The sequence below is a fragment of the Perca flavescens genome, chromosome 3 (genome assembly GCF_004354835.1).
Source record: "Perca flavescens isolate YP-PL-M2 chromosome 3, PFLA_1.0, whole genome shotgun sequence".
NCBI lineage: Eukaryota > Metazoa > Chordata > Actinopteri > Perciformes > Percidae > Perca > Perca flavescens.
Genome location: NC_041333.1, coordinates 3283231 through 3308208, shown reverse-complemented (window position 1 = coordinate 3308208; position 24978 = coordinate 3283231). Strand labels below are relative to the sequence as shown.

Below are 24978 nucleotides of genomic sequence, written 5' to 3'. Positions count from 1 at the left end.
AGAAAATACATGACTGAATAGGAGCCAAGAGGTGTGGCTTACAGGAAGCAATGAATGAAGGAGAAGGTTTAGGTTGACAAGTCATTCATTAATTCACCCACTCATTACTTCCTGTAAGAGACATTTTGGTTAATGTTTTTTAATTTGTGTTTGCTTTAAACCTCCCACCACTGGGGGGCGGTGTTCCACTGTCCATTAGACAGAAGGTATTATAATCAGGAGGTAACTGCACACAGGTGTGGCTGACTCTGGAACTCTTAAACAGTTTTTTGACCATGCAGTAATGACAGTAGGTGAATGTTACCTTTTCTTTGTCTATGATTGGATAGATTAGACAGATAAACTAATAAACTGGCTGTACTATTGATTACCAACAATAAGAAATGAAACTGCCTTTGTGTTGAAAACCCTGGACATTTCATCATTTGTTGCATGCATTTAAAACAAATAGGCTATGACTCAGCAGCAGTGGTGGCCTTTCTTTTGTTAGGTAAAGGGCTCACTACAATACTTTGTGTAATCCACATCGCTTGGCTTCATTTGTAAATGTACAGTAGTAGTCCATTTCAAACAAGCCTTTGTGAGTCCAAGTGAAATAGATGACTTGATCAATACACGTTAAATTCTTAATTACCATTAGTGTAGCTGAAATGAAATGTTATCCATCTTAAAAACCCTTGCAAAGTCAAACCTCTGGTGCACTTGAGCCATGTCAGGTGGACATTTTTGTTGGATTATGTGGTCTTGTTTTGAGTTGGACAAATGAAAATGCCTCATTTGCACATTTAAACATAACATTTTAGAAAACTTGTAATACAAAAAAATATTGTCCTTATGTAAGTAATCCACTTTTCAAAAATGATCTCTCTTAGCCAGGTCTTGGTATCACAGTAGCTGTAATCTGATTGTTAAACGGCAGAGCCTCACAATGTATCTTTAAGTTCATGTTAATTCTAGAAAATAATATGCTCAGTTTCTTTCTGAATGCTGGTTGTGCAGACTACATCTCCTCACGAGAATCGACAAACCTTCCCACTTTTCCCTCTGTAATTTTAGACAAGGCGAGGTCACCTGCTGAAAGCGGATGTCCATGTCGAAGGTAAGAGGCTCTCTGGGGTTGCACACCGGAGGGATGGTGTACTCCAGGCTGGAAGGGGATGTGCAGGGGACCAGCTTCACTGTGTATGTGCCAGAGTAGTCACGCACCTGAGAAGGGAAATTATGTTTGCTAAGAATTAGGTGTAAAAACAATTAAACTGGAAAATAGGGCTGCACGATATCAGGAAAATATCTAATTGCGATTATTTTGACTGATATTGCGATATGATTCACGATATTGGAGGGAATGATAATTTTTGTATCATTAATCTAATTTTCATTGAAAAATATAAAAATAAAAATTGATTTATAGTGTGATTTTTGGGAGGATCTGTACCAAACAAAGACTTTTTCTTTAGTCTGTAGGATAGGATTTGTAGGCCGGGATGTCTCTGCAGCACCACAATATTTCATTTTAGAATGGTTTGACACATTTTTTGCCTTTAACCAATATTGTGCCCCCCTTGCCATTTGGATATTGCACTAGTTCATGTTGCGAGTTCGATAAAACTGCGATTAATTGTGCAGCCCTACTGCAAAACAAATAAAATGTTTACTCACAGCAAAATCTGAGACAAATGTCCACTGCTGGATGGGCTGGTTGTAGGTTGGCTCATTCCTCACAAGACTGAGGTTAAAGGTCAACCCAGGGTGGTCCGGACACATGACCATGGAGGTGAGCGGTGAAGCTGATGGAAAAATACATCAGTTAAAGAATATGTAGATTTAAGATTCAAAAAGCTTTGTGTATTCAAGTTCAGTTGCTAGTTAAAATACTTCAAAAAAAACAAGACATAACTGACAGTAACAAATAATATACCATCAATTTTAACTCGTGAAAAATAAGATTTTGAAAAGAGGATTATAGTATAGCTTGAAATGCATTGTCACAGGTAAAAGCCATACATTTAAAACATTCTATCACTTTCAACAATTATTTTTGTTATAAACAATTATGGCTTGCTATACAGCATATACTTATATACGATCATATTTAAAATGTTAAACACAACTGTACATCCCTTCTATATGACAACCTGTACCTGCATGAGCAAACACAAACAGGCCTCTGAATCGAGCCTCAGTGCGGAAGTTGACTACTAGTCGTCCCTGGCCATTTATACGCATACTGGTTGGGTACATGGCACCTGCAAAGACAATCACAGGCGGCTTTAATTTGGCTCCTTAAGTCATTTACAATCCCACATTTAGTCAACATAAAATTTTTAAGTAGTCATAGTAATTTTATATCCCAAAACTGCCCAAGTCTTACCTTGAAGCTCAGCCTCTGGTGGGCTACCGATACCATCCCTCCATAAGATGGCAGTGTCGTACACAAACGTGAGCCTCAGCTCCGACTGTAAGTCAAAGTGCTGCCATCCTCCTGCTCCAACGGGGGAGTGGAAGACATAGGACACATGAAGCGGGACTCGTAGGGTCACATAGGACTGGACCAGATTCAATACCTGCAGTGAAAAGCAACATGTTTAAGAGGGAGTAAAAACATTAACTCATATTTCATAACAGCCTTGTTATAAAGGTATGAGGAGGAAAACCGAAAGACACCCTGAATAAAGTGCATGTACAATACCTCTGAAGATAAACAACAATATTCTACCATTATGGCTGATTTAAGCAAGGTGTGATCTGAATAGCGCATCAGTCCACTGATTTATTGGACTTGGCGCCGCATGTATTATTAAACCCAAAGCCCACTTTCCTGGGATATCATTCAGATAATGGTAACTTCAAGTAGGCGTCAGTAAGTTCACTTGATGTTCTAAACGTCCTGAATGAAGTGCAATACCTCTGGAGATAAATATTCTACCATTATGGCTGATTTGAGTTCTGTTGTGAATAGTGCTTCAACAAGCCAGACCCACATCCAGATGTTGGGTCTGGGAACTCACCATTGACGGAGCTCGATCCGAGGGGCGGGATAAAAGGTTGTCTTTCAAATTCCCTCTGCACGTAATAGGACAGCGCTACAACCAGGCAGAGCAACGAAGAAGGTAGCGGAGCCAGTTGATAGATTAAACTTTTGCCGTATCCGGTCGGCAAAACTCCGAACACATCTTCCTTTTTTAAGAATGATTTCTGTGCCGTTCTTTGTTCTTTTCTCAAAGAAAAGCTGAACTCCAAGTCTTCCAGAAGTCCGCTGTTCCCAGCAGCAGCAGCCATAAGCCCCGCCCACCGACTCTATACACAATGTGATTGGCCTGACCAAAATTTGGTTTTTGCAGCTTGAAAGTCAACGGAGAGTGCCTAGACCCCCCCTGGCTGCCAAATAAATTTGCTGCCACTAGGGGGAGACTAGATTTCATCGGGGGGTTACATCATGGTTCCCTACCCCTATATTAAATGTATTAATATAACGGTGGAGTTCAATCTCCGATACAGCTACATGCGCTTGTACATTAAACCTTTTGCATATCTGCAAACAAGTCTCTCCTGATTGAATTGTGTGTATGTATTGCTGTAATTGGTTAACATAAAAAACAAACACAGAATGGCCTACATTTACATTTGTTGGGGATATTGAATTGCTCCAAACTTCCCATCTCTAAAAGAGCTGCCCTAAAATGGTTAAAGTGGTCAGAGGGAGAAGTCTCTGGTATCTGCACTTTGCTCTGACCTGTGAGAGCCTGCACCGGCTCGGTGTTCATGTGGAGACGTGCCTACGCCTCTGGGCGCTGAGCGATCAGGCAAATGATTTGCAGAATGGCCTTCTGACACATCCTGCTAGGCCTTAATAGATTCCTATGGTCCTGTTAAGCTTGGGCACTAAGCCCTCCACTGTGACATGACACTGGCCCCCGGCCTGCACAGAGCTGTCTTCACTCACAAAAGGCACTTTCTTTACCCATTGATCCTAACATATCCTGAAACTGAACCTGAGACTGTGCGTCTATGCATCTACAGTACATACTGTCTTTTGCGCTGTTCAGTAACCATAGCAACAACTTCTACATACAGTTATGTGCAAGACCATATGCCATTCTCCCCTTTAATAAAAAGACAATAGGGACAAGAAGAGGTTTTTTATTGCTAGATGTGTGTTCTTCAGGAATGATTTTTATGTTTAAGTCAGGGGTCAGCAACTTCAGGCACGAGTGGCACCATTGGCACGCGGTAGCTCAACCAATGGCACACATGCATCAAGTGTGCAAGAGAGGTTTTTGGAAATGTTTAAACCTGCATGCCAAATGACCCCTTTCACAGCCACTGGCAGGAGCAAAGCCTGTTATTTACAGTAGTATGATTGACTTTTTCCCCATCTGCATTTCGCAAAGACCCGCCCTACTCTGCCTCTGATTGGCTAGTACTCATTGCCTTCTTCACAGAATGCGGGACACAAAAAAGACAAAACGCTGCCTGAGCGGGCTCCGTAGATGGCAGGTTGCCGACCCCCGCAAGTAGTCCGAGGGTCAAAGCCATTCATCTCTTTTATAACTTTCCGTTATTTTCTTTTATAAATGATTGGATTATCTCTGATCAATGCGGTCAGTAAGTGCTCACCATTTAATGTAAAGTATGTGAATTATTGATTTAACCTCATGGTAAAGTTAATATTGCTGTGCATGCAGCAGTCTTGCTTACTTGCAAAGACATGCGTATTACTGCCACATTCTCATCATGTTACATCATGTTGCTACAGCCAACACAGTTCCACTTGTTGAGAAAGGCTGTTATCACCTGGGTGATGTCATTGTTATTAAATGAACCTGAAGCCATATAAAATGAGAAACTCCCATTAAAATAACAAACCAATATACACTCGTATACCCGTATATCTACAGAGCCAAAATATACTAGCGAGTGCTGTAGGGCTTGAATTAATAATCCTCAGTGGGGAGCGTAGCGGAGGTTTTCACCATGCAGTGCCTTGTGCACTCTTACGGCCTTTATCAACACTCTACCCTAATTAACTGCAAGTCACCTAACAGTGGCTTTCCAAGGTGAATGCAAATGTTGAAGGCTGCAAGGTTTGTGTGCCAGGAGGACACAGAGGGCTTTAAGATTTTCTTCCTTCCAGCTCCACGTATCGCAGCTGCTGCTACAATTAACACATTGTACAAGTACCTGAATAGGCTAATGCAGATTGTTATGAGGCTGCTGGTTATTGACTCGCCATTTCGACAAGACAAGTAACTGGTCTAGAGGTCAGGAATTGAAGAGAGCAGAGTGTCTGGTTAGTCATTACTACAGGTCAACACAGGTCTCCAGACAATAATGGATGACTTCGCCACAGGCGTATATTTACTTTAGGATCTTTAAAGGAAAACCAAGTAGGCAGACGCAGGGTTTTAATATGCCTGTAAATGATTAATTGGGATTGAAAATCCAGGAGGATTCCGAAATGAAAATGGGACCAGAAAAGACCAAAAAATGTGGAGTCCACATTCCTATCGCCAAGGGGGTCTGCTGCTTTATTGAACTCGTTGCTCCTCATGTCTAGAGACGACAAAAGGGGTCAGAGGTGAGCTAAAGCTCAAAGGTGGGGCTGCTTACCTGTCCATCAGTCCCAATGGTGCCTCCGCAGTCACTAAGCAGCTCAGACATGTCGTAGTAGCTGGTGAATTCCCACAAACATGCCTCCAAGTTGAGGTTTCTGTAGAACCGTAGTGTACTGGATCCCCTGAGGAAAGTGCTGTATTGGTAAGAGGCCGTCTCGCCGATCACTTCCGGATTTTTGGTGGCTTCAGTGAGGAAGCCGTAGCGAGTCTTGACCTCAGCGTAATCCAACAAATTGGAGCAGCGATGGTTGCCAACACGGGTACCGTCGGGGCTCAGCGTGAGCTCAAAGTTGGACAGGGCTCGGGTGGACACTACAGGCAACATACCTGAGGGAGGATACACATATGGCAGGCAGAAAGTAAAGCATAGAAATGTTAGAAAAACTAACTGAAGTACCTTATTCTTCGATTGCTAACATGCACTGGTCAAAACTAAATTCACATTGTCAAAACTCTGGTTATGCTGTCTGTATGATGAAGAGTTTTGAAAAAGTAGCTTCATTTTTGATGATGCTTGTTAGCGACTACTGTAAACCGTAAAAGACATTGGCTAACGAGTGCTCGACAGGGGTTTCAAAGCAACAACCTACGTCAAAGTGATATTTCCACTGATGAGAACTATTCTGGACATTTAATCTGCTGTTCTCACCATCAATGTGGGGCATGGTGACGGTTAGTTTGATGAGGTTGGGGTGATCTGCGTCTTCTGTTCCAGTGTACCGCAGCTTGGCGGAGAAGGGCTCGGCCCCCACTGTGCCTGCGACACGAGGCTGGCACATTCCTGCAACCACGCAATACACAAACAAACGTTTTGTTCCCCCTTCCACAGAAATTTCTTTCATGTTTCAATTTTCTGTCGGGGAAAGCAAAATGCAGCCAGCAGCAGCTTATCGCCTTTTCCATGAGCGAGAACAAACACTTCAGACTCGAGAGTGAGGTGCACTCACCCTCGTCCACGCTGATGGATACTATGGGGCTACTGAGCTCCAGACCCTCATCCCCGTTAGTGTTCACGCCCCTGGCGGCACACTGGACCCTGGAGCCAGCCTGAAAGTAGACTGAATCCAGAGTGATGAGCTTGGAGGAGGTGAAGAAGGTATCAAAGTCAACTTCCCTCATCGGGCTGGTGACTCCATCGGGGCCGGTGGGGGCGCTGACGAGCCAACGATAACGAGTCAGGGTGTTGTTGATGTTCTCGCTTACACAGATGGAGCCTGTTTTGTCATAGTCTGGGTATTTGGGGTTACAGGCCTGGAAAAGAGACCGAAGAAATGATGCTTGTGAGTGAAATGCACCCAGAAAATCACTGCATTACTCTTGATGAGCCCTCAAGATAGCTGATAATTGAGCAAAGTGGGCACATCAGCTAATCACTACCTCATTAACAGTATTTACCTGTAAAGCTGCACTGACAGAAAGTCTTGCTAAATGAATCATTAGCAGAGTAAATGACTGAAAAGTATGCTACTAAGTATTCATTGGACTATCACTTGGGACATACAGTGACACAAATGACAGGGTATCCGGCCACAGGGAGAGAGTCGGCAGTACTGTCGATGTCATCGTAGTGCAGCAGAGACACCACTCTGGGCACCGAGGGGAAGGTGACATCCGCCATGCTGTTGGTCTCCTCGATGTAGATTATGGCTTTGCTCATCTGTTGATTGACAAGCAAGGGAAATTAGGAGGATGTTCACGGAGAAGGTAGTTGCACACTTGACAGTTAAATGATTTGTTAATTTGGCGTAATTTTCACCTTTGTCTCTGCCACCATGTTTTCATCAGGCTTCAGGTGCACAGTGAATGCCTCCCTCATTTCTCTGACACTGTCGTATAAAATCTCCACGTCCACATAGTGCTCTGTGTCACCCTCTTTGAACACAATTTCTGCAGAGAAGGGAGAGATTTGATCAATATTTTGTGAGCACATTTCAAATAAATGCTGTTCTGAGAAAAGTGCTATCGTTATTTACCCTCAGATACGGGATGGTAGTCCTCCCCAGAGGTAGCAGATCCATCCTTGGTGTGAACTCGAACAACCGAGACCTTGGAGGTGTCTCCAACACGCAGCACTGGGATCTTCACCACAGACACTTGGCCGCTGTTCTTCGGCTCATTCACGCTGAATTTGGTCTCTCCAAACCTAATAATCGCCTCTGGGAAATCATGACATATAGTTTCAATCATGCTGGTAAACTATAACCCTAACATTACAGCATACCACATAACACTGTAAAAGCCCATTTTTGTGCTGCTCCAGGGGTGACAAAACAAATTGTAAAAAAATGTTTTTACAAACTAATATGCCATTGGGATCATTTAAAAGCCCACACATAGGTTTCAGTTAATCTAACTGATTAGACCTCTTCCCTTGACTGTGTTAGTGACTATAGACTGACTGATTGACATCTTCCTGAGTCTCCTGTTAGCTTTGTTGCATCTGTTAGGACAGGGCAAATGACCGCTTTATCATTCTTATTGGTAAAAAAGATTTGTGACCTAATGAATTCCCATCTGAGCTACAGGCCCACCTTCAACCTGAGCAGAGGTCTAATCAGCCCGAATAACTGCAATCAGCTGTGTGGGTGTTCAGAGGCTTTAACACATGTTCTACTCATGTAAATATTCTGCACATGGGGCCATTTAAACAGAACTATTTCAAAGGACAACGTATAACCGCAAAACAAAGCATTCTTACTATCTGCATCGTCTTTTATCTTGATGAGCGTTTCATTCTGCCTTCCAATAGATGCTCCAAACGGAGATTCACTCTTGGGGCTTCCCAACACAAGACGGAGCTCTTCTTCTTCCTCGTGTTCTGTGTCATCAACTAGTACCAGTACACAAGGCTTTTCAATCTCTCCTGAGACGAGAGAGAAGGAAAAAAGATACTGAATTGGACAAGTAAAGACAACACAACCCATGCAAAGAGACGTGTGCTAGGTTTTACTACAGCACCTGGTAAGAAGGTGATGATGGAACCATCTGTGTTGGGCCTCTCATTGAAGTCCATCATGACCTGGGCCGTCCCCTGCCGACTGTAACAGCGTACCGTGGACTTGTAGCTGATATCTCCACTACGGTATACAGTAGCTGAGATCTGCCCTGCGTTCTCATCGCCCACATACACAGCATCACGGAACTGCACCTTTGGCACTAGAAGAACATAATTAAACCCTGTATAAATAATACAGTGTACACATCTGAAATCGTGAAGTGTACCCGTTTTTAAATGAATTTTGATTTAAGCCAAGATTTTTGTTACTCACAGTCTGAAACGGAGTCATTGATGAGGATGGTAGACTTGCTCGGCTCCCCGAGGATCCCGTTCATGGGCATCCGGAGTACCAGTTCAAACTTCTCCGGCCCCTCCAGCACCGGCTGGCCCAGGTCATCCAGGATGATCACACGAAACGTCTGCATGGTGACCCCCGGTGCAAAGTCCAGATTCCGACTGATCCCAACGTAATCCACGCCAGCTGCTCCACAGCACAATATAGGTCAGGAATGTTTCAAAGAACATAGTGCTTATGAGATATAGTGGATACAATACAAACAGACTACAGCACTCGATCTCATTTCGACAGCAGTTCTCATGTTACTTCATAATTCCTTTGTGAATGTCAGGCAGCGAGCAAGATGAAAGGCTAAACCATGTGTGCTGACAAATTGACACGTTCTATCTCATGGTTGATAGCCATGAACGGTTGGAATTTGTTGCGTGATTAAAGGAGAGCTGCGAGAAATTGGATATCTCCCCGAGCGCAAACAGGTTATTCATTTGCCATTCTTTGAAGAGTCTTGAGTACTGAGAGCTCACCCTTTGCCCGCAGGCTTTTCTCATGTACTTCTGACCCAGTTATGTGCGTAAGTGTGGGCTTGCATTTCCACTACTCTGCATATGATTAGATGCTAGTTATTATTACGGTTATCAGGGAGCAAGAGCAGAGATGTTAAGAATCTGTACAAGAGGGAGAAGAAGACTGCCCGGGGGCTGGAGATAACCGAGGCTGTAGGGAAGGCTCGAGGAGATATAGCCACCAGTCGTATATATCAGATGCCCAGAAGGCATAAGCCCAACAGAAGAAGCCCTGACTTCTCTCCCACTAACCTTAAACAATGTTTACATTCCCCAGTTCTTCCACCTAACATTTCCAGCTTTAATATCACCAGTGGACTCTTGAGCTCAGGAAAACAGAGAGTGACAGGGTGATGACTTAAGTCTATTGTTTCCTGTGGTTTACATTTCTCTAAGCGCTAACTAGACCAAGCTGTCAGAGAAAGGCGCCTCGCGGGGACACGTACCCTCCGCCGAGACAGGATCTGTCTTTCTGGAGCGCACTGTGACGGTTCCACCTTTGGAAAGATCGGTCCCCGTCCTCCATACCTGCACCTCCACGAAGCCATCGCTCTCATCCACGTGGTAGTGAGTGTTGCCAAAGTAGAAGATGGGAGCTGGGGAGAACAACAAAGCAAGGAGTAAAAAAAGCACACGGGAGGATGTAAACCATAATCATCTTTAAGCTGTTTCACAATAACCGGATACTCGACCGCCTGTTGCAATTGCTGAGTTGAATCTATAATAGCCAGCGTACTCTGTGAGATTACCTCTGATTACAGGAGAAATTGAGAGAATGTTTCCATCGCAAACGCCAGAAGGTAGTCAACACTGTAATTGTAGCCCTTAAACAACACTTTCTAACTTCCTGGATGATGTTTTATTTTTTTTGGGGGGGGGGATTTCTACATCTGTATTGATTCATTGATTCTTAAAAGATGAAAAGCAACCTGAGTTTGGTTGTGGGTGAGCGTGGTGGTGGAGCGGACGGTCTGAGAGGCAGACAGGAGGCCTGACAGGAGGTCTGGGGGATGTAGAGCTCGGTGTGCCAGCCCAGGCCTGCCTGACTGCAATTAGTATTTCTATGAGCTGAGATTTCACTGCAGCCAAACTCACCCACTATTTTTCTATTTAACCCTTTCAGAGTCTGTTTTCTCTCATGTCATGCTGCTTGTGAAACGGTTGCTTAAGGGACCTCTGTATACGAGGTGCAGTCAGCGACTGTAACACTGTAAGAACTGCCATCACAAAGAGACAATTTATGGACTTTAACCGCAGGGAGTCATGGTCCCTGACAGCCATACAGAAATAACTTGAGCAGCCACAAGCTGAAACCATTTCGAAAAGCAGCTTTTAGTTACAAAATGCATACATTCTCATAATTGTTCAAATACATCGCTGTTATTATAACTAATGTGAACAAGCCACGACTAGCAGTAAAAACCTTGTGCTTTTGAAAGCAACTGTGACCAAATAATGAATAAATTAAGTGAATGACTATGGCTATGGGCAGAGTTGTCGTTTCCATGACAATGGAACTCTGCATCTACAAAACGATACTTAGCTGCTTCTCATCACACAGTGTGCGGCAAAAAAGGAGGGTGGGAATGTGGAACTGAGCAATAAGTGCTTGGAAGAAAATCAAATGCATACTGCTGTAACTGCGTGATGATAATGTTATCTAATGAAACCAAAATACAAGAGCAGGAAGAAAATAAAGGGATTCAGTGTCAACAGTGCTGCCAGGCACAATTAGTGATCAAGAAAAATGTGTTTATTATTTTGCACTGTCATTATTCTTCCAAGTAATCGGAGTCTCAGATGATATTGCATATTTTGTTTCAGTTTGCCTTGTAACAGCTCTATATTAACAAGATAAGACGCGTTGCTTTTTAGGCAAAGCCTTTGTGGTTCACAGAGGAGCCACTTCTGTGGTTCAAGTAATATTTCCCCTAAGACCAAGCAAAGGACAGCAAACTTTTATGCTTTAATCTGTCCTGAGAGCACAGCCGGGACAATGAGTGCTGCATCAAGAGGCTTGCAGCTGCCAGAGTTTCTCCCCACAGAGAAACCAAACAAAGATGGTTTTGGCTGCCTGCACAGGCTCCCCAACAGGAGGAGTAATCAGATCTACTAGCCGGAGGATGGCAGCCAGGAACTCAGACTCTGTTGTACTAGTCCAGTAATCAGATAAGGTTTGTGAAGCAGACAAACGGTGAGCTTCAAAGAGCTACGGCCCATTAACTGAAAGGTAAACCACTGGCTCCTGGGCTCCATCAGCCCAGCCAGCAGCAGCCTTCTACGCCACACGGTCCATCTAGGGTTACCTGAATGGAAATGGAGATGATCCAGATTTAGACCTAGCTATTTTGTGCTTATGTAAGGTGTAATCACTTGCATTTCTTCCAAAAAAACCCAACTAATTTAACTGATTTATAAGATTAGATTGTATATAGTTAATACATGACGTGTTAGGACAGCCATTGAGTAGCTTAACCACTCACTTTTCTTCTTAGAAATTAAAATTACAAAACCTACAGTAAGTCAGAAATAAGAGCACCTTACGTATTCTCATTATGTCAGACAATTTGTTGTGCAATATGCCAGAATAACAAAGCCAAACAAAAGCAGTATCTTCACTGTTGCATACGTGTGACATAGAATAAAATAAGAAGCACAAGGAGAGACACAGGCATCCCGAAGGGGACTGTTACACTCCCACTGACTGCTTGATTCTACTTGAACTTTGCGTGACATTCCCACAGCGCTAAGTGGCTTCTCTAATGGTGAGATCCAAGTGAGCCCTGGCAAATGCTCCTCTGCACTGTGTGCAAAAGCATGAAAAGCAGCTCCATATTCAATACAGAATAATCTACAACGTTAACCGTTGACGACTATGAGAAACGTTTGAATTTTCAAAGGAGGCTCTGGATTGAGTGTCTCAAAGCTGTTGATTAAAGTCAGCACCTTTCTGCTCAAGTACTTTGGACATCTGTTTATATCAGAATTAATGGAAATCCAGGTGAGACATAATGACAGGGTTTGTGGGTTCCCCCTTATTTCATCCTCGTCCAGGATATACTGCACACGCACGGAACCCGCCCATCTTTAAAACAGCTCATAATCATACCTTCAGAACCAGAGGAAAATTTACAGGCAACTGACACAAGACTATAAATACACGAGTGAAGACCTGCTGTACAAGCATTCTCATGTCTTACAGCCCCAACCACAAAAACATTTTCCCGGAAGCAGAGTCAATATCAAACAGCAATTATCTTTGCAAGAAAAGACAAGTTTCTCCGAACCCATGGTAGCCAAACGTGGAAACTGTAAGGGTGTGGACGTTTATGTGCAGATGGTCTGCCGCTGGGAAAATAGCAGGTATTCTGAGGATAGCAGCTGGCCGATGCATGCTACTGTAGAATGCCTGGACAGCTTGTAAACTTTACAGTCTTAAGTGCCAAGTTGCCAGAAGATTTACCTTTTTTATACAGAAAACAGGGAAACATAACTCATGTGCCTCTTCTAAAAACTGTCAACATTAGCAATAAGCTTGGCAAAAACCCATTTTCAGCAGCAGCTCAATAGTATTGTGTATCTATTTTGCATTAGCTGGTGGCGTCGGTGTGTTTGTGTGTGTGTGGTGTTGAGAAGAAGACAGAATCAAGAGTGCGAAAGGCTATTAGGCTGTGTTTAGATCTCTTTATAAGCAACATAATACAACCAGCTATAACCTTTTGCATTCATAGTTTCCCACTAATCACCATAGTCCGTTTTATGTTTTTATTGACCGTGTCAGTTTGTACCTCCTCATGTTTACTGCCGTTATTTCGATTCTGTTCACCAGTCCTGTTGTGTCCTTACTTGTTATCTTGAGTTCTTGGCTTCTGTTTATCTTTTTTACTTGATTCCTCATCTTTATTGTTTGTTTTTACGGTAGATTATTTCTACCCCTTTGTCCTCTCCACTTTAGTTGTCTCTGGCATTAGCCACTTCTACATCGGAGTGTCTACACATCCACGTGCCTCCTCCAATAGCATGACCGGATTCACCTGGTAGTGGGCCCACAGCTAAATGACCTGCTTGGTGCCTTTTTAAAACCCATTCCTCCCAATCTCTGTACACGGTGTGTGGTATTCCTATGTTGAAAAACACCCTCATCATGTCAGTTTATACTTTGGTGTAGTGGTGCATATTTTTAAACAAATTTTCAATAAATTAAATTAGCACAAGACCAGGTGACACACATAGGGCCTATAGTTTACAGAGCCCATGATCTTTACCACCTTGGTAATCTAGCCAAGTGTCACCAGCTGATCATTTGTACCTGGGTTTGCTGAGTTTTTACTGAGCACACAACCTGAACAAGCAGCAGGGATCGAAGGTACAGGAGGCAAACGATGATCCATCCCGACCGTCGCACCTGTGTAGCCTGGCAATTGTGTTTGTTGGAGGTTTGAACAGCTGGAGGCACAGCTGTTGGGAACTGAACCTGCATGGGTCTCTGTGACTGTGGGCAAATATTGTAACTTTACACTACCTATATATGCCCAACAACTTCCTTTGCTTGCATTCTCAGTGTAGCAATGCATCTTGTCAGGCACACACAAACACACTGTGTACCATGGAATGAGGGTCATCCATCAAAAAGTCTAATATATCATTTATTCCAAGGTAACCATCCCTTAAATATCTGCTTATATTATAGTATTGCTGAAAATGTTATCAATCAATTAGCAAAAGTGCTTCGGCAGTATTTGATTTAAAGGAATTTTGCATTAATGTGATGAAGTACTTGTTTTTTTTCGGATTTGGATTATCCAAAAATTGACATTTCCAACTGATTATTTTAATTGTAAATGGTTTTCTTAACTGAACTTTCATACTGACAATGCAGCAAGCAGTGATTGAAGATCACTGATCACTGATTCAATGACTGCAATTCTAAGGATTAACATAAGGCATATAGACATGCATTTAAAGTCAAAACAAATGGCAAAGAATAGCACTACTCAATTATGGGTTTATACATAGGGGGACATTAAGCAAATTAACTAAATGTAATACTATTAAATGGTTTGTTTCTGAATAAATTATGTCAACCCAAATATGTAAATTGGGAAAAGTCTGAAGACCACCCAGCGGGATTTTCTTGGTTTGGTTACACTTACTGTCTGAGATCAGTTGCCAACAAAGTTCCTTCAGAGGCATGAATAACAATTCCTGTGCCATGTTAGAGCCTGGTGGTTTTCATTTCAAACTGAGCTAATTTTAATTACTCTCTCTCTCTTTCTCTCTCTCTCTGCGGGTGAAGGTGTGCTTATTAGTGAAATGAATGTTTTTTTTGGAAAGAACATTTCTTCTCTTCCGTGGCAGTTTTTTTTTATTTTTTTTTTATTTTTTTTTTACAAAACTGGTTATTACTGCAATAAACATCAACTAATTTAGTTGTCAAAGCTATAAACATTCTCAATATAGATTCCCATAACTTGTAACGGTAACATCAGACATTTGGCAGACAATACGAGCTCCGCCTCCTACTGCACTTGTGTGGTTTCTTGCATGTGTTCGTACCTACGTAGGTGGCCGCACAAGGTGCGTGTTTGCACCGAGTAGGGAGTGCATACATTGGTGCCCTGTGGCTTCTTATTTCATCATATTATGCTACTCTGGTTTGCTGGCTTGAAAAGAAGACATATTGCTGACATGCTTTTTTGCTGATACCAGTAGTGTGTGTTTCTAAACTATTTGAGTGCATAGTGCGGTGTAGCCGCTGAAAGCCCTCCTGGGGAGCCCCAGCATAGAGCATAGACCTCAGGCAGGCAGGCCCAGGTGCTCGGCCAGGCACCGACTCCTTCCTTCTGTGTACTGGACGGCTACTGCTGCAAGAGGGATGACAAAGAAGGATGTGATGCCCCCATTTGCCTCCCTTTCCACATATACTGGAGTGGAGTTAGGAAAGGAACCTGGAGTATGTCTGTACTTACTTTCAATACCAAGCCAGGATAGCTAATAAATCTCCTGCTGCCATTCTACTCTTCCAGACAGGAGATTGGTCTTGTACTGCTTGCCTCAGAGCTATTTACCATTTACTTTACCATCAGTACTCTATGCATTTCTTTATCACCTCCTTCAGGGAGCTATGAAGGCTTGGCATCACGTTATTCCTCCCCACCCCCTCTCTTCACGTTCCAATTATTCAGTGGATGGAGGCAACTTAAACACCTCATGCCCCTATGTGTTTGTGTGTGCGTTCAGGCAGTCAAACTGATGTCAGGTACTCGTGTCACTATAATAAGGAACCAAGCTGTTGGACAACAGCTCGAGGCATTGTATGTCTCAACGTCACTGAAAGTCTTGACAACAGAATCACAATTTGACATAAACAATGTTTCCACAAAAGGAGTAGTAGTCTGGCCCGTACAATCATGCTGTATGAGGCAATGGGCACCCTTGTGAGTTGGGTGCTTTCTGACAGCTGATATGCATAAGAAGATGTTGATTCAGTCACTCAGCCACCCTGACAAAGCCAGAGGTACAGATGACATGATTGCAGATAAAGCAGGAATAACGCCGAGTACAGACTGATAACGTTGGTTGTCAGTCTGAATCAAGTTAATCCTATAAATGCACTGAGCCTTCTTTTCTCCTCTGTCTGTTTGATAATACCACTGACAAGATCTAATGTAGGCAAATGCCTGTCAGGAAGTCTCCTTGGAGATATGTAGAGACAGAACGTTTCTTAGTATATTTTATAATTAATTGACTTTTCAAGCTACAAAAATGTGATTACTCAGGCAAGTCATTGTTTATAACAGTTACTCACTGGCTGACTCTACGAACCAGAGGCAATCATAAAAAAAGAATTTGCCTTCCAACACTATGGAAAAAGCAGCAATGCATGAACCTGAAGATAAAGAAGAAAACTGAAGAAAACTGTGCCCCACTGAGGGAGTAGTTTCTTAAACCATTAACCCTTTGTCTTTGTTTTTATGAGACTACTTCTAAAGCAATCTGCAAGTTGGCTAATCTTATCTAGTACTTCCTAATATGTATGTACTTTGTCAGCCTCCCTGTTTCTCAAACAGCCTTGACCCTTGACATCCTAAATGTAAAGGACAAGCAACCGTATGTGACAGAGTCAGATGGTCCTAGTAAGACATTAATCAATAACTTCTCCGAACAATGAGCTCTCTGGCAGTTGTAAAGACATGCATGACTTACACCGTTGGAGTCGGAGCCATCCATAATTGGAAATGTAATAACTGCAGTGGTAAGAGGCTGAATGCCGGAAGGACCGACTGTTGTACATCCTATTAAAAACCTGTGTCTCAGCAGCTGCCTTTGCAGTGTGGAGTCAATACTGAGGAGCAGCGGAGGTCAGAAGGCCCTGTACTCACTCTCAGGTTACAGCGGGGGCGGACGCTGCTACAGTCAGAAAACATTCCATCCACGTAACCTCCTCAAGCCGATCAAATCCACTTGAAGTGTGTTTGCCTCGAATCTCACAGGAATATAAGAGGAGTATTACCTGTTACACAGCCTGCTATCTGCTGCTGCAGTAGCCTCGAAAACAAGACATCCTCAGCACAGGTTCATGGACACATGATTCAAATCCTTATGATATGATCTAAAACTATTGTAGAATAATGTTCTTACTATTTGCAGATAAATATAATAAGAATGTAGAAGGTTTCCGTAAGAGACCAAGGGCCCTATTTTAACGCTCTGAAACACAAGTATCAAACGAACAAACGCAAGTAGCTTTGTGGGCGGATCTCGGGCGCTGTTGCTATTTTACCGGCGGGATAAATGACTCTTGCACCCGACGCAAATCTAAAATGAGTTGGTCTGAAGTAGCTACATTACTCATAGATGTGGTTTGGGCGTAACGTGCAATAAACCAATCAGAGCGTTACCTCACATTCCCTTTAAAAGCAGGAACACTTGTTCCATGGCGGATTGCTATTATAATGGCGGATTTGCTAGGCACATGCTCTTAATAAATTATATTCATGGGCGCCCGCCAGGAGCGATTGACAGCCAAGGAGACCAACGTTTGCTATTGATTTTTCTTTTTGACAAAATGTAAATAAAACAATGTCACAAAAACATACTTTCCGATGTTTTGGGCTCACTCTCACTGAATCCCGAGGTTATGAATGCATGGTGATATTTTTGCAATGTAGTCTAACATTAGACCGAGATTACCTCACTATAGACGATGCAGCTCTTCTGTCTCTCCTCTCCCGTGCTGTTGCTGGGGCATTTGGGTTAAGTGGCATCAGCACATGCAGTTCAACATCACATCTCCTTAAGTCCTCTAATATTTCCTCATTTATGTCATCAACACATCCATGGTTCATGGAAATGTTGTGTAAAACAAGGTCATATTTTTCCTTGTATTTATGTATGGTTTGAAAAAATGGGAACTGCTGCGTCCGTGTATCTGAGAGAGGCAAAGTGTGTGCGCGGTGTGCACACTACATTACGACCAAGCGTGCACCCTTAAAATAGCATCTGAATAACGCACCACTGACTTTAGACCAGGTTTTTCCTGGTCCGTGGCGGAATCGTTTTCCGAAACTGCAAAATAGCACCAGGGCACGTTTGCGCCTGAACACGCCTCCCCTTTTTGCTGAACCTCCCCCGGGAGCGCAAGTTCATTCCCTAATTTACCGACGTGAGTCTGTGGAGGGAAAAGTCCGCTGTGTGTCGGGTGCAAAATAGGAATGATGTACAAGTGGGTGCAAGATAGCGCCCCAAGTGTGTTTTGGTGTATGCTTATTTAGCTTAAGCCATAACTATAAGATAGGTAGGGTCACAGTGGCCTCGAGCAAAGTACATTGAGTAATAATAAGTGAAACAGGAGCAGAATGTACCGCTTTGCGTGAGAGCAAATGAGGACGAGACATAATACAGTGGCCCCCACTGTGGCGGGTGTTGTGAGAAGAAACTTTACAGTCGGAGACTTACGGGAGAAGAAGCGGGGGCCCAAGAAAGAAAGTAGAAACTTAGTCTCTGCGTGGAGGGAAATCCCCAACACTATCAGATGTCTGAATACATTTCTTGGGAGGGGAAATGCAGCACTGAATATGTCTGCGATGCTAAAGCACTGGAGGTTCTCAATAATGAATGTGATTATTTCATCAGTTGCCATGTTGACGGCAAAGGTGCCAACAGCAGGACCATTGTCACTGACCACAACAACCTTTGTTTCAGGTTGGACGTTGGTCATTAGCTAACTGGATCAGTGCTATGCTGTGATGAAATCCGGATATTTTTTACTTTAGTTAACATTAAAGTCTATGACATTTTCAGCAGCATGTAATGGGACGGCCTCCTGCCGGAAGACTCTAATTTTGAGCAGTTGGAGAAGCTTATTTCAATTACATTACATTTCCCAATGGTCACGACTTTCCAACTACTTAAACCAAGCAATTAGATAACGGAATGCTGAATTAAATATTGCACCATCACCCCAATAATGGAGCTCAAAATGGTTTTGATTCAAGAAAAAGAAAGACGGCAATCATGCCGTTTTTTTTTTTTTTCAGCTCTAGTGTTGCCTGGCTGTGATCACATACTGCAGTGCTTCCGGAGATCGTCAGAGCGATAGGGAACTAAGGAATGGCCGTCAGGTGTTGGGGAACAAAGAGGCGTCAGGAAGATATGGGAGACTATCAGCCCTCCAGTCTGAGCCTGCAGATACGAGATAAAGGCTTCGCCTCCAGGAAGGAGGCTCGCACACTCAAACGCTTGCTCTCCGAGGCACTGTCAGACAAGCACAAACGCACACCGAAGAAAAAAGAAATCCAACACGCATTTCACATGCACACAAACATATTTGCCATGTGTCTCCCAAACTGTTTGAATTTCTCTAAAAAACATTTAGCACTTTTTTTCCAAACCAGCCATAACATATACACAAATACTGTAGCACCTCAAACTAAATCCGATAAAAGCCCTTCTTGCCAAGAAACCCATTCACGCTGCCTTTTGTTGAGGCTTTAATCAGAATTGAAAAACCTTACGTCTCTAAATGCCACGAAGTGATTCAATAATCAAAGCCCTTTAATTCATTGTACCTGCACAGAATATGACACCGTATTGCATTCCATTTCACACTCATGATCAGTGAAATGTCATCTTACCGTCTTCCATATCGGGAATGATTGTGATTCTAGCTGCGGGGAACTCTAAGCCCAGACGGCCCCCCATGGGCATGCTGAGGGTGACATTGAAGCTTTCCTCGTCTTCATACAGGGAGTCATCAATGATCACAACCCGGCAGGATTTCTCCACCTCTCCCTTGTCAAAGCGCAGGATGCTGCGATGGTCCTCAGGCCTGGAGATGTAATCAGAGTAGGACAGCACCGTGGTGGGGACCGTGCCTGTGGCCGAAACTGAGTGGGCAGAAAACAGGATTACAGAAAGCAAAGTTAATGATCCAGACTCTGCCATAATACAGTGTGTTTTTCACATGACAAATCAATACATAAATATGGTTTTCTTTTCCACCGAAATTGTTTTTCATGAACGTGCGTGCGCGAGTCTGTGTGCGTCTGTGTGTCTGGTTGTCATTTAAATACCTCGACAACCCTTCATCCAATCTACTTCACACTTGGCGGGTGAATTGCTGGGTACCCAATGAACTTGGCGTTTGGAATTTGGAGCAGTTTGGACAGTGTTGATATGAATAAACTGTGAATAAAACTAAGCAATAGGTTGAGGAAAAAGAAGGAAAAAAAAAACAGTGACCTATGTGTATAAATATTCACTGCCTGCTCAAATTGTAAGTTTGCCAACTAAATTAATTTTACTTTATAACACTAATAACGTTACCGCTGGCAAAATACCTACGCTAATTAAAACCATGCTTTTAATGTTAAAGATCCTATGTCCACTTAAAGGGGAACTATGCAGTTTTTTTTTTTTTTAGCTTAATTTACCTTAACTGAACAGCTTCGGAGTTATTGGAATGGTTATATGACTTTTTTCGGGTTGAATGGTGGTGGTCTCGCTCCCCCCTAGTGCCTGTGAGCGGAAAAACCACCCTTGCAATTTTCGTCCGGCGGGCCGCCGTCAGGAAGTATGGCGTGATATCAGATCTCACGATGTAAAAAATTGCTTCACGGCACTGCGCACATATACGCCCATTCAGGAACCGGCTAACAAGGTAGCAATGGAGTTTTTCACACTATCGTCATGGCTGAGCCGGTTAAAAAGAAGCAGAAAGCTAGGAAAGCATTGTCAGAGGAACAGAGAAAGAGGAAACGGCAGACTGACCGAGAGAGGAGTTAGACACGAGTAAACATAGGAGCTGCCAAATATCTATTATGAAGCTGTAGGGGGAGCTCTATAGAGAAACCTGCCAGCAAAAAGCGATAAAACAGCGAAGAAATGGCCAAAACTGCATAGCGCCCCTTTAAACTCCCCTTTAAAAGTTACCTTGCTGAGTGTAGCAGATGACCATGAGCTCCTGACTGGCATCTCCACTCCTGTGCACTGGGATAAGCAGCTCACCAATGTCCTCCTCTATGTTGTATGCAGCTGAGGGTATGAACACTGTTGACTCTGTACATGAGACAAATCAACCACATTAGATCATTACTTTGACATAGTGCATTGATATTATTGGAGTTAATTACCTTTATGTTAAATCTTATCTGACTTTTGGTACGAGGAAATAGCTTGTGTATTATCGGTGTTCTGGCATATTCAATGCATAAGTGACAGTATACACATGCTTGCAGGCGTTGCAGCTTACACACTGCGACCAATGACAGCTCTCATTACAGCTCCTCTGATGGTGCTTCCATCACGTATAATCAAAACCCATCTACTGTTTATTCATCTGCAGCAAATATTCCAATCCAGAGTCGTCTTACAGCGATGCACAGAGAGACGTGGATGTGGAAAAATGTTATCTGTAATATAATGCTGTTTAGGAAAAGAGTAAGGAATCCTTGTGTACAAATCAGCGTCTCACACACTTTCATATAAGAAGTCTAGTTACCCCCATAAATTGGCTAGAATAAAAAGGTGTGTTAATTCGGTTTGCAAGCAGAGACGCGTTAAACAATTTGTTTTTTCACTCAACAGTTTTACTGGCAGCTCTCCATCTCTTTGTCTCCTTCCTTCTCTGAGCTGCACATGACAACCAGAAAGGTAATGAGCTTTCAAAATTTCCCCCCTGAAATCCACCGAGCTCAGACAGAGGCTTTGTCTGCCTCTCAGAGAGCATCATGGTCACCCACATTCACACGGTGTTGACCCGTCCTTTTCCCTCCTGAGGACCAGGAGGATGTGGCCACTCTTCACTTCTTGATTCAAACGCTAAGCTCATTTCAGTCTGAGCCACTTTAGCCTGTCTGGTGTGAAATCATTTATTTTTCACAGTTTCATGGTGGCAGCCCCTGGGCTATTCTATTATTCTGCTCTCAGTGAAAAGAAACAAAAGAAAATACATTTTTGTATGAGCCTTCAGAGTTTATTTGACCTCGTGAGGCAAAAATATTTCAAACTTTTGAAACAGTAAACAGTATAATGATATGATAATGGACATATGGCTGTAGGAAGACAATGTCTTTTCAAGGCATAAGGAACTAATAAATTCACATCTTGCAGAGAGATAGCTGCCAGTTTTGTTGATTGCCCTCCAGAGACTGGGGTTTTGGGCAGCAATGTTCCAACTAAACTTGATAATTAGCATGCATTGTTGACAGCAAATTCTTCCCTTTCACCCAATGAAGCCCTATGGGATGAGGAGGATAATTATCCATATTTATACATCTCTACAGTAACTCAGCTGTATCACAGTCGAGCTGTTTCCACCGCTCATCTGTTCTTGTAGAGCTCATTTCAGATGCAAGGGCGGTCAGCTTGGTTATCTCCATATATCCTTTTCACAATTTTTATCTACACTTGTGAAAAGAAAAATACTGCCCATAAACATGGTTTGCTTTTTACTCATGATGTAGCTGTTTCCATAAATAAGGTTAGGTGCATGATGTTGTTAGTTCTCTCAACATTCAGTCTTCATGTAAACATATTTTGTATTTACAATATCGAGCTCTGATGCCCTCAGAAGATAGACAGAAGCATTTAGCCAGAACATGATTACAGCTGAGATGAGGGCAAAATGATTCTGAAATATCTGCTGCTAGAAAAAGATTCACCTTTAGGTAAACAGAAAAGACTGCACTTTGCAACGAATGCACTTAAAATTCAGTGCATTCCTTAAGATATTCAGTACATTCCTTAAGATGTGGACTATTTTAATGACTTTGTATTGGTTTATACTTTCCCTAAAGTGCATTGCCTTCTTTCTCTGTCTTTATAGATTTGTCATGTTCTAATGTACCGAGAAAGCACAACCATATGTTATTTGTTGCTGGCACTTATAGTAGCCAACTAGTTTATCATGGGTGTGCAGGCCATTGAGGCTGCGGCCCCCTATTCAAAATATAACTGATATCTTCATCCCTTTCTACAATGGATTTCTTTCTGTATGATTGTTGAACATCCATGCAAAACAATGTCATATGATTTAAGACACCCAACATCAAACGCTAAACAATATTTCAAATAGCTGGAAAATGTTCTGCTGTCAAACTCTATTGTAGCTCCAATTATGACCTGAGTGTGTTGCATTATAGGCAATAAATCCCCCAAAAATGCAAAAAGCAAGGTACCTTGCCAATTTTTGTTTTAGATTTTATTTTTTAAGAAAGAACTAAAACACTAAACACAATCAACATTCTAAGCAAGATAAATAAGTGTAAACGTGTCATTACTGACCATCGTCAGGGTCCAGGATCTCCACAGTAGCGAACTGTGGGAATTCAAGGGCTGCCATCACCGGTTCAGACAGAACGATCTGGAAGGTCTCGGACACTTCATACTCGCTATCTGACAGGATCCGGACCTTCCAGGTGGCCTTGGTCTGGCCTGGGTTGAACTGCACCTGTTTCTGAGATTTCCCCTGGAAATCTTTGTCCTTTTCTGCAGTGCCATCCGTTGTGCCTATACCTTAAGAATGACATGGAGAAAAAAATTTTTTATTATTATAAAAATCATGTAACTTCTGCTAAACCTGTGAAAATACCAAACATCAGGCATATCAGAGAATGTATCACCTTGGTCAGGTTTTAGTTTCACACCTTGCCTAGTCACCCTCCTCTACTTCTTGTAATGCTGAGGTCATTAGGACTGATACTTGTGCTGCTACACCTTTCCATAGGTCTATAGTAGATGACTTGGCTTTGTTAGTCCTTGCCGTAGAGAGCTCAAGCATAACTATGACTAGAAAATACACCAACCACCGTTTTATACAAAGCGAGTGGGGGGTGGGTTGAGCTATCATTTTCTTGGTTGCGGTTGAGCCGGCTAGCCAAATCTTCCTCTGTCTCCCAAGCAGGTGTAATTTAGAGTTGTCATTAAGTAATAAAAGAATCGGGTCAGTAGGGATTCGACATCCTACCACATCAGATATTATTGATGTTGTTCTATTCCAGAACTCATGTACAAGCACTTTTCTTGAAAGTATCTGTGAATCCTGATATGTGTGACTATAAAAGGTCAAAGTTAAAAAAAAAAACTCAATCAGTCAATTAAAAAGATGCAATTAAACTGTTTTTCATCGCCTCTAAAACCAGGAAAAAGTCACGTCCCAGGTGGTCTAACACGACAATATCTGCCCATCTTCTGGCTGCAGTTTCCCAACCCCAGTGTTTCAAATGGCTGTAGTGGGAATAAAGCCAATGAACCCTTATGTCTGCCTTGTTATGTTGCAGCAGCAGTGGATTGGAGGCTGACATGCGTTGCCTGACCTTCGGCATGCGAGCTGTTTGATGGGGCTACCGTCTCTATAGCTGTGACATTGGCAGGGTTCCTGTCGAGCAGGAGCACTGAAGTGAAATGTCACACAACCTCTCCATTGTCTTTTCTAACTGGCCACGCAACAAGCAGCAGGGGTCTGACAGTCAATAGAAAGAGCATGGCTGCATACCCCAAGGCAATCCTGTAGGCTTCCATAAATGTAGGAGATATTAAATAAATGAAGCACCATAATGGGAATAAAAAATAAAAAATAAATGCTGTTTGTTTACAACCCAGGAAGGAAGAAAGAAAAGAAAAACTGAAGTATCTCATAAGAACTACACACAAAATCTTCAAAAGACCCCAGATTGAGAAATGCACAAGTTTTGGCTTTTAGGAAAATTACCATTCTTCTCTTTGATGAATATAAAAAAGAAGTGGGCTTTGATATGCAAGTACAGACAGAAGGAGAAGGCCCCTGCACATATGTGCTGAGATAAAATGGTCAAGCTCAATGGAGCTTGAAAAATCAGCAATCTTCAAAGACTAGCTAGGAGAGGAGAGGTATGATTTGCTCTTAACTCTCGTGCACAATGCCTGGATTGGATGGCCCACATCACTCACTCACTCGGAGGCTTCTCGGCAGGTGGGCTCGCTGCAGCCTCCAAACTGGTGACACCTGCACTGTGTGCACATTGA

The 24978-nt window shown here is 42.7% G+C and overlaps 1 protein-coding gene and 1 long non-coding RNA gene across 2 annotated transcripts in view; one reads left to right on the top strand and one right to left on the bottom strand.

Moving 5' to 3' along the window:
• The window catches only part of frem2b (FRAS1 related extracellular matrix 2b), a 60519-nt gene that overhangs the window by 4305 nt on the left and 31236 nt on the right, over nucleotides 1–24978 (bottom strand). The window contains exons 4-20 of the mRNA XM_028573513.1: nucleotides 23260–23490; nucleotides 20908–21033; nucleotides 19611–19862; nucleotides 9921–10070; nucleotides 8885–9094; nucleotides 8574–8771; nucleotides 8314–8478; nucleotides 7589–7771; nucleotides 7372–7502; nucleotides 7117–7272; nucleotides 6563–6866; nucleotides 6265–6396; nucleotides 5611–5942; nucleotides 2372–2564; nucleotides 2142–2246; nucleotides 1660–1787; nucleotides 1072–1206 (exon numbers count right to left, since the gene is read on the bottom strand). Coding sequence (XP_028429314.1) covers nucleotides 1072–1206; nucleotides 1660–1787; nucleotides 2142–2246; nucleotides 2372–2564; nucleotides 5611–5942; nucleotides 6265–6396; nucleotides 6563–6866; nucleotides 7117–7272; nucleotides 7372–7502; nucleotides 7589–7771; nucleotides 8314–8478; nucleotides 8574–8771; nucleotides 8885–9094; nucleotides 9921–10070; nucleotides 19611–19862; nucleotides 20908–21033; nucleotides 23260–23490 — 3131 coding nt within the window. The remainder of the gene's footprint in view (nucleotides 1–1071; nucleotides 1207–1659; nucleotides 1788–2141; nucleotides 2247–2371; nucleotides 2565–5610; nucleotides 5943–6264; nucleotides 6397–6562; nucleotides 6867–7116; nucleotides 7273–7371; nucleotides 7503–7588; nucleotides 7772–8313; nucleotides 8479–8573; nucleotides 8772–8884; nucleotides 9095–9920; nucleotides 10071–19610; nucleotides 19863–20907; nucleotides 21034–23259; nucleotides 23491–24978) is intronic.
• LOC114552593 (uncharacterized) lies at nucleotides 202–24505 on the top strand. The gene is made up of 4 exons (XR_003692193.1): nucleotides 202–289; nucleotides 1057–1099; nucleotides 21562–21627; nucleotides 24258–24505. It is a non-coding gene; the product is annotated as an uncharacterized LOC114552593 (long non-coding RNA).